This window comes from Lepus europaeus, chromosome 16, assembly GCF_033115175.1.
Source record: "Lepus europaeus isolate LE1 chromosome 16, mLepTim1.pri, whole genome shotgun sequence".
In the NCBI taxonomy this organism is placed as follows: domain Eukaryota; kingdom Metazoa; phylum Chordata; class Mammalia; order Lagomorpha; family Leporidae; genus Lepus; species Lepus europaeus.
The window spans coordinates 58844699-58860661 of record NC_084842.1 but is presented as its reverse complement, the minus strand read 5'-3'; the positions used below and the strand labels follow the sequence as shown (position 1 = coordinate 58860661).

At 46.3% G+C, this 15963-nt stretch overlaps 1 protein-coding gene across 1 annotated transcript in view; it reads right to left on the bottom strand.

Moving 5' to 3' along the window:
• Positions 1 to 12323, bottom strand: part of RFC1 (replication factor C subunit 1) — an 88452-nt gene extending 76129 nt beyond the window's left edge. The window contains exon 1 of the mRNA XM_062213583.1: positions 12176 to 12323. Within this exon, the coding sequence (XP_062069567.1) occupies positions 12176 to 12178 (3 nt within the window). The 5' untranslated portion in view covers positions 12179 to 12323. The remainder of the gene's footprint in view (positions 1 to 12175) is intronic.
• Between the last annotated feature and the right edge of the window lie 3640 nt (positions 12324 to 15963).

The window sequence follows — 15963 nt, the reverse complement described above, 5'->3', positions numbered from 1 at the left end:
AATTTGTTTTCAGCCGAAGAAATTTTTTTCTTTAGAAATTAGAAATGTCTCTGCTTATGTAATCAATATTACTGATAGTGCCAAGTCTAGCACAGGGCTCAAGAACTTCACAGAGGAAGACACAACAGCTAGTGAAATTCAAGGGTGGTCTGAAAAATCTTTGCAATAGTTTAACAGGTTCCAGCACTGGCAAATTATAAGGACGTGCATTAATTTCTTTCATGCAATTATTCATTTATTCATTCAAGAAATATTTACTGAGAGCCTGATATGGGTCAAGAACTATTCTTGGGGCTTGGGATAAAAGATCTATGTTCTAGGCAAGCTTTCATTCTCTCTGCTCTTAATCTTCCTGTACTTAGAGAACAAAGCAGAACACAGGAAATAAAGAACAGATGAAATAAAGTACAGCAAGGGAACAGAAATGGGGACTAGAAACTGTTTCCCCACTCAGCCTAGAATCTGCTGAGTCTGTCTATGTGAGAGGCTGCGCCCCTGACAGTGAAGTAACAACCCATTTCCATTCTTAGCTATGTCAAGGAGGAAGTGTAAGATGTTGAAATGTTGAAATCAGAATCTTTCCTATCATTGAGTCTTTTTTTTTTTTTTTTTTTTTTTGGACAGTCAGAGTGGATAGTGAGAGAGAGAGAGAGAAAGGTCTTCCTTTTTGCCATTGGTTCACCCTTCAATGGCTGCTGTGGCCGGCGCACTGCGCTGATCTGAAGCCAGGAGCCAGGTGCTTCTCCTGGTCTCCCATGCGGGTGCAGGGCTCAAGAACCTGGGCCATCCTCCACTGCACTCCCGGGCCACAGCAGAGAGCTGAACAGGAAGAGGAGCAACCGGGACAGAATCCGGCGCCCCAACCGGGACTAGAACCCGGTGTGCCTGCACCGCAGGCGGAGGATTAGCCTAGTGAGCCGCTGCACCGGCCCCTATCATTGAGTCTTACTACCCTCTCAAGGAAACATTGTATCACAGTATACCTGATCCAAAAATACAAACCAACCCACAAAATTAAACAGAAAACAGAAATAAGTACCTAATTTAGGTTTTAAAGATCAGTTATCCTTTCATACCTGCACAACTGTGAGAACTGAAGTATTTGTAACTGCTGGGGCCTGATCTTATGTTCTATTTCAGAATTCTGACATTTTCACCTGGGCGAATGTATCTTATTATGGTTTTTATGAATCCAGAAGTCAACTTTTTTACAACTTGACTTCTGAGTCAAAAAAATCCAATTTGGGGGGCTGGTGCTGTGGTGTAGAAAGTTAAGCTACCACCTGCAGTGCCAGCATTCCCGAAGTCCTAATTGTTCAACTTCCAATCCTGCTCCCTGATAATGAGCCTTGGAAAGCAGAAGATGGCCTGAGGCCTTGGGCCCCTTGCATCCACATGGGAGACCTGGAAGAAGCTCCAGTCTCCAGGATGCAGCCTGGCCCAGCCCCAGCCATTTGGGGACTGAAACAACGGATGAATGATCTCTCTCTCTCCTTCTCTCTGTATCTCTGCCTTTCTTAAAAAAATCAAATTTGAGGCCGGCGCCGTGGCTCAGTAGGCTAATCCTCCGCCTTGCGGCGCCAGCACACCGGGTTCTAGTCCCGATCGGGGCACCGGATTCTGTCCCAGTTGCCCCTCTTCCAGGCCAGCTCTCTGCTGTGGCCAGGGAGTGCAGTGGAGGATGGCCCAAGTGCTTGGGTCCTGCACCCCATGGGAGACCAGGATAAGCCCCTGGCTCCTGCCATCGGATCAGCGCAGTGCGCCGGCTGCAGCGCGCCTACCGCGGCGGCCACTGAAGGGTGAACCAACGGCTAAAAGGAAGACCTTTCTCTCTGTCTCTCTCTCGCTGTCCACTCTGCCTGTCAAAAAAAAAAAAAAAAAATCAAATTTGAAACACTTGAATGAACACAGAAATTAAGTTCAAATAAAAAATAAACCTATAACAGTGTATTCTCTAGGCGACATCAGTCATTGTCATTAAATGTTTTAATAACTTAAAGACATGCAAAAAGGGCTTTACAAGTTTCATCATCTGATTTTTTATTGGAATTGGAATTTATTTGTACAGATTCACTCATCAAATAGTTATGAAAAGTACACCATTTGCCATGCACTATACAGCAGTTCCCTACTCTTGTGGCCCCTAACCTTGCACATCCTTATATGCTAATGAAAGAAGGTAATAGAATCAGGTTGCCCACTGCATATTAAAATCTGCCAAACTTCAGCAGGAGCTGTGGTGCAGCAGGTGAAGCTGCCGCCTGCAGTGCTGGCATCCCATATGGGCACCAATTGAAGTCCCAGCTGTTCTACTTCCAATCCAGCTCCCTGATAATGTGTCTAGGAAAAGCATCAGAAAATGGCCCCTGCACCCATGTGGGAGAATCAGAAGAAGCTCCTAGTTTTCTGGCTTCAGATCAGCCCAGCTCCAGCAGTAGCGGCCATTTAGGAAGTGAACCAGTGGATGGACAGATGATCACTCTCTCTCTCCCTGTAACTTTGCCTTTCAAATAAAAGATAACTAAATCTTAAAAAAAAAAAAGTGCCAAACTGTGAGATGATGAAACAAAGCAAGTGATTTTTCACTAATCATGCCAGGAAGTTTTATGTTCCTGTGGATCTGATAAAGCTGTATTTTCCACAGAAACACACACACACACACACTCTCTCTCTCTCTCTCTCTCTCACTCACACACACACACACACACACACTGTGTGTAATCCTAGAGGTTTTCCTGGGAAGCCTACCAAGATGCCCAAGTTTGAAACTTTGGGTCCACACACTCACACTGTGTGAGCTAACCCACATGCACTTCACCTCAGTCCCACTCACAGACACACAGATGCCTCCCAATCTTGGATCTCCAGTCCAGACCTCTGAATCCATATCCACATACCTAAGAGTCTTCCTGATGCACCTGCATCCAGATCCCCCAAAGGTACCTCAACACACAACAACCAAAGCTCAGTTCATCTTTTTGCTCAAACTGATTTGTGTCCCTTTATTCCCAGCTCCACACAGAGCACCGCCGTTCACTGAAAACAAACACAGGCACTGTGTTTCCCCCTCATTCTGCCCCCGCACCTAATCATCCCACCAGGTTATCTTCCATTGCTGTGCTCCCCCAACTATTCCCCACTGCCACCACCCTGATTCAGGACTTCATTCATTCACATATTTAACATACAGGACTTACTCTGTGCCATTTAATAAACATTTTTTAAATGTTTACTTATTTTTTGTTCTCTGAAAGGCAGATCAATAAAGAGAGACAGAGAGATCTTCCATCTACTGGTCCACTCCCCAAATGGCTGCAACAGCCAGGGCTGGGCCAGGCCAAAGCCAGGAAGCTGGAATTCAATCTGTGTCGCCCACATGGGGGCAAGGACCCAAGTACTTGAGCCAGCACTTGCGGCCTGCTGTGCTGCACTGGAAGCAGAAGCAGAAGCAGAATGAAAACCCAGGCGCTCCCAAGAGAATAAGGGGGGTGTCTCAAGAGGCAGCTTAACCAGCTGCGCCACAATGCCCATCCCAGATTTAAGCATGATTTAAATAATTCACTCTATAATCCTTTAAAGTCGTCAACCCCAATTCACAAACGAGAACAGAGTATGCCAATGAAGTATTATCTAGTACAAGTTTTGAAATTCAAGAAGCTCTTAAATGTAAGCAAACAAACAAAAAGACTTAGTGTATTTTCACACCTTAAGATATAACTAGCAGTTCTCCAACACTATTGAGAGAAGCTTTTCTATCAGGCAACCCAAGTATAATCTTAACATACATATACCAAGATTTTGTACCAGACTTTTTCAAATACTCAAAAAAAAAAAAAAAAAAATAGGCCCACACCATGGCTCACTAGGCTAATCCTCCACCTGCGGCTCCGGCACCCTGGGTTCTAGTCCCGGTTGGGGTGCCGGATTCTGTCCCGGTTGCTCCTCTTCCAGTCCAGCTCTCTGCTGTGGCCCAGGATGGCAGTGGAGGATGGCCCAAGTGCTTGGGCCCTGTACCCACAAGGGACACCAGGAGGAAGCACCTGGCTCCTGGCTTCGGATCAGCACAGTGGGCCAGCCGCAGCAGCCATTTGGGGGGTGAACCAACAGAAGGAAGACCTTTCTCTCTCTCTCTCACTAACTCTGCCTGTCAAAAGCAAAATTAATAATGAGACATGCATTTTTAAGTCTGTGACCAAGCCAAGAAGTTAGACTTTTTTTTTTTAAATTGTCAGGGTAGGCATTGTGACACAGCAGGTTAAGCCTTGTATGAATGCCTACATCCCATATGGGTGCCTGGTTTGAGTCTCAGTTACTCAACTTCTTATCCAGCTTCCTGCTAATGCATACTGGAAAGCAGCAGGTGAAGGTTCAAGTGCTTGGACCCCTGTTACTAATGTGACAGCTTCAGCCCAGCCCAGCCCAGCCCAGCCCTTTCTATTACAGCCATTTAAGGAATGAACCATCAGATGGAAGATCGCTCTCACCCTTTGTTGTTCTGCCTTTCAAATGGACAAAAATGGATAAGTAAACTTTTTTTAATAATAAAAAATAAAAATATGGCCAGCGCCGTGGCTTAACAGGCTAATCCTCCACCTTGCGGCGCCGGCACACCGGGTTCTAGTCCCGGTTGGGGTGCCGGATTCTATCCCGGTTGCCCCTCTTCCAGGCCAGCTCTCTGCTATGGCCCGGGAAGGCAGTGGAGGATGGCCCAAGTGCTCGGGCCCTGCACCTGCATGGGAGACCAGGAGAAGCACCTGGCTCCTGGCTTCGGATCAGCGAGATGCGCCGGCTGCAGCAGCCATTGGAGGGTGAACCAATGGCAAAAAGGAACACCTTTCTCTCTGTCTCTCTCACTATCCACTCTGTCAAAAAAATAAATAAAATAAAAAAATAAAAATAAAAATTATCTTTGCAATAAATCCTTCTAAACCCACAAAGAAATGAACATTCAAAATGATCTAAAGCACCTAGGAGACAGTAGATGATGGCTCAAGTACACGAGTCCCTGTCACCATGTGGGAGACCCAAATGGAGCTCCTGGCTGCATTCGGGGAGTGAACCAGTGATCGGAAGACATCAATCACTCTCTCTCCTGTCTCCCCCCATCCTGCTCCTCTTTCAATTAAAAAATATTTTTAAAACCACAAGCAAAAAAGCAAAACTATGTATCTGACCAAAATATACAATGACACAGCTGGTGGCAGCACAGGAGGGAAAAGTTATGAGGCAATTTTTAAGTATTTATGTAAAATTATATTAAAGTCTTGGGGCCTGCACTGTGGTTCAGCAGGTTAAGCCACTGCATTCTGGGGTGCCAATTAAAGTCCAAGCTGCTCTGGTTCCAATCCAGCTCCCAGCTAATGTGCCTGGGAAGGCAGCAGAAAATAGCCTAAGTACTTGGGCCCATGCCACTTATGTGGGAGGCCAGGAGGGGGTTAGGTCTTGAACTGATGCTCATATGGGATGCTGGCACCATAGGTGGCAACTTGACTCGTTGTGCCACAATGCCAGTCCCAATAAATAATCTTTAAAAAAATAAAATTAGGGGCCAACATGCCCCTAATTGTGTAACTGTGCCTCTAATTGTTGTGTAGGACAGGTAAAGCGACCTCCTACAGCATTGGCATGCCATGTCGGCAATGGTTTGTGTCCTAGCTACTACACTTCTGATCCATCTCCCTGCTAACGCCCTGGGAAAGCAGCACAGAACAGCCCAAGTGTCTGAGCCCCTGCACCCACACGGGAGATCTGGATGAAACTCCTGCCTTCAGTCTGGCCCAGCTCTGGCCACTGCAGCCATCTTGAGAGAGAACCAGAAGATGGAAGATACCCCTCGCTCTCTCTCTCTCTCTCTCCCCCCCTGCCCCAGAACTCTTTCAAATAAATCTTAAAAAAAAAATAAAGAGGGGCCGCCAATGTGGCACAGCAGGTTAAAGCCCCAGCCTGTAGCATTGGCATCCCACATGGATGCCGGTTTGAGTCCCGGCTGCTCCACTTCTGATCCAGCTCTCTGCAATGGCCTGGGAAAGCAGTGGAAGATGACCCAAGTCCTTGGGCCCCTGCACCTGTGTGGGAGACCCGGAAGAAGCTCCTGGCTCCTGGCTTCAGATCAGCTCAGCTCTGGCCAGTGCGGCCATTTGGGGAGTGAACCAGCGGATGGAAGACCTCTCTCTCTCTCTGGTTCTCTGGCTCTCTGGCTCTCTCTGGCTCTACCTCTATCTGTAACTTTGTCTTTCAAATAAATAAGATAAATCGTAAATAAATAAATAAAATATATTAAGGTCTTATATTTTGAGGCTTTTCTCTGAAGATGAGGGAAAATAAAGTCTGTTCTTGGCACCTGCATTTATTCCTGTATTTTTTTTTTTTTCCTTTTGACAGGTAGAGTTCAGACAGTGTGAGACAGAGACAGAGAGAAAGGTCTTCCTTCCATTGGTTCACTCCCCTAATGGCCGTCACAGCCAGAACTGCACCGATCCAGAGCCAGGAGTCTGGATTCCCACGCGGGTGCAGGGCCCAAGCACTTGGGCCATCCTCCACTGCCTTCCCTGGGCCACAGCAGAGAGCTGGACTAGAAGAGGAGCAACCAGGACTAGAACCGGCGCCCATAGGGGATGCCAGCGTCTCAGGCAAAGAATTAACCTAGTGCGCCATGGTGCCGGCCCCTTCCTGTAATGTTTCTAACAAAAAGTTTTAGTTAAGAAAACAAAATAAAAGGCACTTAGATTGAACAAAAACTATTTGTTTACAGATGAAATAATCTTATATATAAAAACTCTTAAGGAAGCCACTAAAAAGCTATTTGCTCAGTAAGGATACGAGATCAATATACAAAGAAAATATGTCTATATTCTTGCAATAAGCAACCAAAAGTGAAATTTTTTAAAAATCATATATAAAATATCTTCAGGGACGGGCAGTTAAGCACTGGTGAAGACAATGCATTCCACATCAGAGTACCTGGTTCAACACTTGGCGCCAGCTCCTAATTCCACCTTCCGGCTACTTCAAAAGGGAGGCAGCATTGCTGCCCCAAGTGACTGAGTTCTCACCACCCACCTGGGAGACCTGGAATAAATTCCTGGCTTTGGCACAGACCAGATCAAACCACTGCAAGCATCTGGGGAGTAGACAAGTATATGGGACCACTCTCTCTCTGCCTCTCAAATTTTTTAAATAAAAAAATCATCAAAAAGAATAAAATACTTAGGACTATTTTTGACAAGTGAACTGATAAACCCATACTCAGAAAACTAAAAAATATTGTTTAAAGAAATTAAAGACCTAAAGAAATAGAAACACATACCATATTCATGGGTCAGAAGACTTAATATTGTTAAGATGGCAACAGTCCCCAGACTGATCTACAGACTCAATACATTCCCTATCAAAAACTGAGATGTTATTTTTGCTCAATCTAAAATTCATATGGAAATTCAAAGGACTGGAATAGCCAAAACAACTTTTAAAAGAACAAAGTTGGAAGACTTATACTTCCTGATTTCAAAAAATTATTACAAGGGCTAATCACTAGGCTAATCTTCCGCCTGCGGCGCCAGCATACCACGTTCTAGTCCCGGTTGGGGCACCGGATTCTGTCCCAGTTGTTCCTCTTCCAGTCCAGCTCTCTGCTGTGGCCCGGAAAGACAGTGGATAGCCCAAGTCCTTGGGCCCTGCACCCACATGGGAGGACCTGGCTCCTGGCTTCAGATTGGCGCGGTGCGCCAGCCACAGGACACCAGCTGTAGCGACCATTTGCAGGGTGAACCAAGAGAAGGAAGACCTTTCTCTAACTCTGCCTGTGGGGGGAAAAAAAATTACAAGGGCTAGCATGTGGTGTAGCAGGTAAGGTCACTGCCTGCAATGCCAGCATCCCATATGGGCACCAGTTCAAGTCCCAGCTGCTCCACTTCCAATCTAGATCCCTGCTAAGGCCTGGGAAAAGCAGAAGATGGTCAAGTGTTTGGGCCCCTGCCACCCACATGAGAGATCTGAAGCAGCTCCTGGCTTCGGCCTGGCCCGGCACTAGCCAAAGTGGCCAGCTGGGGAGTGAACCAGCAGTTGGAAGAGTGCTCAAAGGCCGGCGCCGCAGCTCAATTGGCTAATCCTCTGCCTTGTGGCACCGGCACACCGGGTTCTAGTCCCGGTCGGGGCACTGGATTCTGTCTCGGTTGCCCTTCCTCCAGGCCAGCTCTCTGCTATGGCCCGGGAGTGCAGTGGAGGATGGCCCAAGTCCTTGGGTCCTGCACCCGCAAGGGAGACCAGGAGAAGCACCTGGTTCCTGCCTTCGGATCAGCGAGATGCGCCAGTCGCGGCAGCCATTGGAGGGTGAACCAACGGCAAAAGGAAGACCTTTCTCTCTGTCTCTCTTTCACTGTCCACTCTGCCTGTCAAAAAAAAAAAAAAAAGAGTGCTCATGAGCTCTCTCCCTGACTTTCAAATTACTCTTTTTCAGAAGATAAAAATTTAGTACAAAGTCACAGTAATAAAGACTGTATTGCTGGCATTAGAACAGACGTATAGAGCCATGGATTAGAACTGAGAGTCCCAGAAAAAAAATTCTTCACATTTACTTTGACAAGCGTGACAATTCAGTAAAAAAAAAAAAAAAAAAAAAAAAAAAGTCTTTTTGAAAAATAGTGCTGGGACAACTAGGTATCACAGGAAAAGAATCAACTTGGATTCCTGCACTTCACACCTATCCAAAAATTAACCGACAATGGTGAAAAGTTATAAATGTAAGAACTAAAACCATAAAACATTAAAGGAAAACGTAAGTATGTATCATGACCTTGGCAATAGAAGCCTTGAATGATGAGAAAGCAGGGACCTAGAAGAATATTCCAGGGAGAGGAAATAGTAAGAACAAAAGCCCTGAGACAGAAACAACCAGCCTAAGGCACTCAAAAGACAGATGAAATCAAGAGAGGTAGCTAGGAGCCCTATAGGCCCACAGTGGTTTATGTGGTAAAAGCCACATCGCAACAGGGTCATGGCAGCGTTCCTAGGGAAGCACTTCACACAGTGACCCGTGACGTGAAGCATGCCACACAGAGCAGGACTGTGAAGCAGCTCAAATTATAATGTACTTAGACTGAGAGGACAGTTGCTCAAAAAGCTGTCTCTTAAGTCTAATGTAGATTCTATACAACCTTACACATACTTTCAAGAATTATATCAGGAAATAGACTGTATACACTGACTTTTTCAAAATGGCCATTTCTCAGGTTTGACATTTTCAGCAAATATCACAGCAATTCAAATTGTTTACATGCCTTCTTTTTCATACCTTTTGTTTTTAATTTTCTATCCTTTAATAGCTAATATGTTCTTTATTAATAGTTTTAATTTGAACGGCAGAGAGACAGAGACATATGGAGAGAGCTCTTCCATTAGCTGGTTCACACCCTAAATGCCTACAACTGTTGGGGCTGGGCCAGGCTGCAGCCATGAGCCAGCAACTCAATCAGTGTCTCCGGTGCAGGAGACCCTACTTTAGCCATCACCTGCAGCATCCCAGGGTGTGCATTAGCAGGACGCTAGAACTGGAAGTACAGCTGAGACGCAAATCCAGACACTCCAACACGAGTTTCAGGCATCCCAAGTGGCATCTTAAGTGTTGCACCAAATGCCCACCCCAATAATATATTCACACAGTTCAAAATTCACAAGGGGAAAACGTATCCCTTCCTACTATGTTTCTCAAACACATACTTCTCATCTCTGGAAGCAACAAATGTTATCAGCTAGCTCCTTGTATAACTTTCCAGAGAGATTTTATATCTTGATAATTGTTTCATATCCCAGCATTAACATTTCTCAGTTTCCTAATGGTTGCAGAATATTCTATTGTGTGCACACAGTATTTTATTCATTTACTGAGTAATTATTTTATAAGTATTGTATTCATTTACTTTTAATTGAGAAATATTTGAAAAACATGCAGCTCTCTGGGCAAGAGATGTTATGTTTCATCCACAGTTGGGCTTCAGAAAATAGGTAAATCCCCTAAAACGGTGTGCATATACCCATATGTACTCCTCTGGGCAAAAATTTGCATACCACTCACCACATTTATCAAAGGAACTACAACCCAGAGATTACCACTGACCTATAATAAAACTTGTACACAGGTGCTTAAAAACTCATGAATAGAAATTTTAGTCTCGATTTTTGCTAATGTTTGTATTTGAGCTTGGAGGGTTAAACACCAATGTAATCCAAAACTCTTATCTACTTTGAGCCTTTTTTCATTAATAAATAGTAAAACTGACCCACTGGGGCTAGCGCTATAGCATAGCATGCGGCGGTGCCCCATGTGGGTACCAGTCCAAGTCTCCACTGCTCCACTTCCAATCCAGCTCTTTGCTATGGCCTTGGGTCCCTGCACCCAAGTGGGAGATCCTGAGGAGGCTCCTGGCCGGTCTGACTCCGGCCATTGCAACCACTTGGGGAGCGAACCAGCAGATGGAAGACCTTTCTCTCTCTTTCTCTGCCTCTCTGTAACTCTGGTTTTCAAATAAATCTTAAAAAAAAACTGACCTATTTGATCTGAATTTTCAGAGATTCATTTTTCCCCTGCACCATAAATAGGAGTACTAAAGAATGGATTGAAATTAAATGTACCTGACAGCTCAAAAGTTGAACATTTAACCCACCGCTCACCATAACACAAGAAGCACCCATAATATTCCTTAAACTCTATGTAACTTTCCAAAGAGTTCATTTTGAGAAAGTTCATTATTGTTGGTTGACTAGCTGTGTAATATCTGCTATATGCCATGCCCTAGAATGGAAGCTTTACATATATTATATATTTGTTGAATTGTTAAAACAATCCCTTAAGGCCAGTATTTTTACCTCCTTTTTGCAGGTAAGAAAAAAGGCTTAAAGAGCTACTTACCTGCCCATACGTTAACTATTAAACTAAATTACAATGCTATACTACTATGAACTATTACACTAAAACTCATCCTCCCCCTCTTCACCTTCAAGATGTCACATCTCACCAAGTTCCCACAATACCATAGAGCCTGAACTCCAAAATGCAATGAGGACCATTTTAGAGAGGCAGTGTAATGTAGTGGTCAGAAATACCTAGGCTCTAACTATGATCATCGTAGTGGTTGTATGACAAACCTCAAAACTCAACAAAATGCCTCTACCATCTGCAAAACTCTACCGGTGTGGGCTGAAAGAGCAGATAAAGCACCTGGCTCACCCTGACCTGAAGTCGCTCGGACAGGGAGGGTGTCTACTGTCATCAAAAAGGTGCAAGATCTCCCAATGTGGCATAAAACACTTTCCCCCTAGAATGCTGTCATTCTGACAAGTTGGAGAACGAAAAAAAAAAATTACAGCTGATCATTAACTATCTTCTGGCTTAATGGAACATCTTAAACTGTCTTAAATTAAAAATACTTCACATGTTGCCATGTTCTCACGAATGTGTTTTGCAGCTGCATGATTTCCCCGTCAACTCGTGTGAACGCTTATCCAGAACAACCCACTGAGGTTCTGCGCGTTCTTTAAAGATCTCTTAACACCAGGTGACGAGGGATGACAGCTGTCAAATATATTACACCTGCTTCTCCTCCCTGTAAATCGGCTTTCTGGTAAGCCAACCGTGGGATCCCTTGGACTCCTATGAGCTCATCTAAGTAAAATATCTTCTCCGTGCCCCCGGGTCTCCAAAAGACTGAGACGGGCGCTTGGTGGAGTTCTCCAGAATCAAAGCCGAAGGCCTGACACGGCTGATTCAAGAGGAAGGAAAGGCTGTTACATTCTTCTTCCTTAGGAGCCACACCTGGAAATCGGCTTTCTGGGAAGGGCTCACACCGAGGTGTGGGGCAACGCTTAACTGGAAGAAAACTTCACAGCTGCGTCCCCAAGTCACCATCATTACTCGCCTCCTTCCTCCCTTCCCCCAAAAGTAGAGGTGGGGGTGGGGAGGGAAAGTGCCGCGTTGCACTCAAATCCCTGCGCCCTAGCAGCACGGGCTGCAGTCCGCGGACCCGCGAAAGCCGTGCGCCCCGTGCCTGGTGCGTGGCCCCTCTGCGCCTCCGCTCCCCATCGCCGTCCTCCCCCGCTCTGCATACCACGAATGCCCCGTCCACACCCGGCCTGCCAAGGCCTCCCGAGCCCTCCAGCCGCACGGCCTCCCCCAGGGGCTCACCATCGCCGCCCCAGGACTAAGGCGCGGGCGGGCGGCTGGGCGTGCTGGCCGTCTGGGGAATCCGTTATCGGGTCTCGGGATCCATTCGCGCCAACAACTTCTCCCGCGAAGTGGAAGAAGCGGCGGCAGCAGCGCGCGGTGATGACGTCACGAGACGCGCGCTTCCCCTCGGCCCCGCCCGGAGGCGGGAGGTGCAACGTGGGCCCAGGTGCCGCCCCGGAGGCTGTCCTCGCGGGGAACTGCGGGACCGGGCTGAGGGGCGTAGCTTGCGTCGTCGGCGTTCGGCCCGGGCACCCACGTGGTACGTCGGAAACCCAGGTTCCTCCCAGTTACACGTCTGGAGGGGACACCGCCCTCCAGTAGTTTTCGAAAGTTTTGAGCGCTACGGGCGGTAAGATCCACAGGCGAGGTGTACGTTGCATGTGGTACATGCAACTGTCCTGAAACAAGAATCCCACCAAACACTGGTTACCCTGATCTGCGCTTCTCTTCACGTTTGACCCACTTGATGGGCTTTCTTCACCTGCTAATGAGAGGATACCCACAGTGTGAAAGACGCGAGCCTAAGGGTGATCTTTATATATTGTACAACTCAGACAGTGACTCACCCATCACCACAGTCCTGCCCGTAGATGAGCGAAAAATCGACCCAAACAAGTTAAGGGGTCAATGTTGTTACAGACCCAAGGTGCTGGACATCTTGGCTTCCTAATTCCCAAACCTGAGCCACTCCGCCAAGGTCCTCACAGGGCTGTGGTCTGGGGCCCGCATCCCGAACCAGTGCTCGGATTCGAATCCCGGCTGCTCCTTTTCCGATCCCGCTCCCTGCTCGTGAGCCTGAGACAGCAGCCAATGGTGGTCCAGGTACAAGGGGCCCCCCAGGGAGTTCCCCCGCTTAGACACGGCCCCCTCTAGCTGTTGGCGACCATTTGGAAAGTGAACCGGCAGATGGAAGATTGATCTCTGTCTCTCCCTCTCCCTCAAATAAATAAATAAATAAATAAAAATTTTAAAAAAAAGGCACGAGGCCAAGGCTTAGAAAAGCTGTGTCTCCACAGAAAAACTATGATCCAGGAAGTCAGTCACAGAGACGTCCCTGAATTGTGGAATAGAATGCAACATTTGCATTCAATTTTAAGAGAGAATACGAGACCATGAAGAGTTTTGCGGAGAAAACAGTATCTCCAGCTTTGACCTTAAACTTTCTAATCCTTGGGTCTTGCACTTGGTGATCCCAGTATCTCTACACTGATAGATGGCAGAGCCTCCTAGAATACAACAAAGGTTGGGCACCGTGAGCTTGTGGTGTTTAAACACCTACTGCGGTGTGTGCCGGACATGCAGCTCTGTGCTCTCCGACTGTAGCTCATTTCATCTCCACGATGACACTGAAGACTTAAAATTTACCAACTGTGATTCAGGAACAGGGCCTGGCTGCACAGTGCGCTCTGAGGCCAGTTTGCTAGGTTCCTGGCCCCACCACAGGCTAGCTAAGTGACCTTAGGCAAGTGCCTGTGCCTCGGTTTCCTGGGCTGCAAAATAAGAACAGTACTACTTCATAGGGCTGTTACGGAACTGTTGCTGGCATGCGAGCAGAAGAAGTTGTTCGTTTTTAAGACATTATTATTGTTATCACACAATGCTAATGTTTTAAAGGGAGATAATTTCAGAAATAGTTATCTACTTCATGGTTTTGCTTAGGGAAACATTTGGTTCACAAAAGGGGAGTCATTAGATGCTTTGCAAAATCAATGGAAGGGTGATGTGGCATAACCGGTAAAGCTACCGCCAGCAGTGCTGGCATACATTATAGGGACTGGTTCCAGTCCCTGCTGCTCCACTTCTGATCCAGCTCTTCTACAGCCTGGGGAGTGGACCAGCAGATGGAAGATCTCTCTCTCTCTCTCTCTCTCTCTCTCTCTCTCTCTCTGCCTTTCACATAAATAAATAAATCTTTAAAAAAAAAAATCAATGGAAACTGGGGCCAGTGCTGTGGCATAATGGGTAAAGCCGCTGCAGGCAATGCCAGCATCCCATATGGGTGCCAGTTCGAGACCCGGCTGCTCCACTTCCAATCCAGCTCTCTGCTATGGCCTGGGAAAGCAGTAGAAGATGGCCCAAGTCCTTGGACCCCTGCACTCATGTGGGCCATTTGGGGAGTGAACCAGAGGATAGAAGAAGGAACTCTTTCTCTGCCTCTGCCTCTCTGTAACTCTGCCTTTCAATAAATAAATAAATCTTTTTAAAAAAAATCCGTGGTAACTATGAGTCCACTTCCCAGAAAAATGTACATAGCAGACACACACACAAATTTTTGCCTGTAATTCCAGAGGCCCTGAACCTGTAAATCAATGAGTCAATAAGATATAGATATACACACATATATATGAAGTTGTACATCTTTTAAATTGCAGTATTTTTTCCACCAGTAAGAATTTTACTTCTTAAAAAAAAAAATCCAAATGCTGGCATTGTCCAGAAAAATTTAACAGATTTACTTACAATTGTTATGAAGTTGAACTGCTGAAACTTGTTCACTGAAACATTTTGACTGGCATTAATGCTTTATGTCCCTGCATTTATATTAAAAATCCACACACAAATGAAGATGGAAAAATTGCCAATACCTGATTTCTGTCCCCTATTTTTCCATTTGCAATCATATACTTAGGTACCATTTGACCCCATGGAAAAAAAATTCTAATGTTCAGAACTACCAATAACAGAAAGAAGAGAAAAAAATTATTTTGAGAATGAAATATTTCCCGTCACAGTGGATTCTTAAGCACGTTCTCCACGTATGTGACATGCTAGCTGGATGTCTTTTGGCATAATTGTTACACGTTTGGCATGGATAGACACAGGTTGGTGTCTTCAAAAAGGCCAACCAGACAGGCCTCACTTGCCTCCTGCATAGCACCAATAGCTGCACTCTGGAAGCACAGATCTGTTTTGAAGTCCTGGGCAATTTCTCACACCAGACGATGGAAGGGGAGTTTGCAAATAGGAAGCTCAAAGGACTTCTTATAACGTCTAATTTCATGAAGTGCCACAGTACCAAGCCTGTAACGATGAGGTTCCTTCACCCCTCCGTCAGAGGGCGCACTCTTGAGAGCGGCTTTTGTAGCCAGTTGTTTCCTGGGTGCTTTACCACCAGTCGGTTTGCAGTCTGTTCTGTATAAAGTCTTCCGTGGTATAAAGATCTCCTTACTTACCCCCCTTCTCCTTTGGCTGGAGCTTGGCGAGCAAGAGGCGGCGGCGCTGGAGTTAGAGAGTGACGGCAGCGCAGCGGCGGCTGCAGGCACAAATGAAAGGCATTGCATTATTTTTAACTTTTTTTTTAAATCTTTTTAGCACACTAAAGACTTAATTGGGCCGGTGCCGCGGCTCACTAGGCTAATCCTCCGCCTGCGGCGCCGGCACACCGGGTTCTAGTCCCAGTCAGGGCGCCGGATTCTGTCCCGGTTGCTCCTCTTCCAGGCCAGCTCTCTGCTATGGGCCGGGAGTGCAGTGGAGGATGGCCCAAGTGCTTGGGCCCTGCACCTGCATGGGAGACCAGGGGAAGCACCTGGCTCCTGGCGCTTGGGATCAGCGCAGTGTGCCGGAGGCAGCACGCAGGCCACGGCGGCCCTTGGAGGGTGAACCAACGGCAAAGGAAGACCTTTCTCTCTCTCTCTCTCTCATTGTCCACTCTGCCTGTCAAAAAAAAAAAAAAAACTTAATTGAATGTAGTGAGACTTTCCTCTGAAGCCTATAACTTCCTGAAATATGCTTAAGTGAACTTTTTC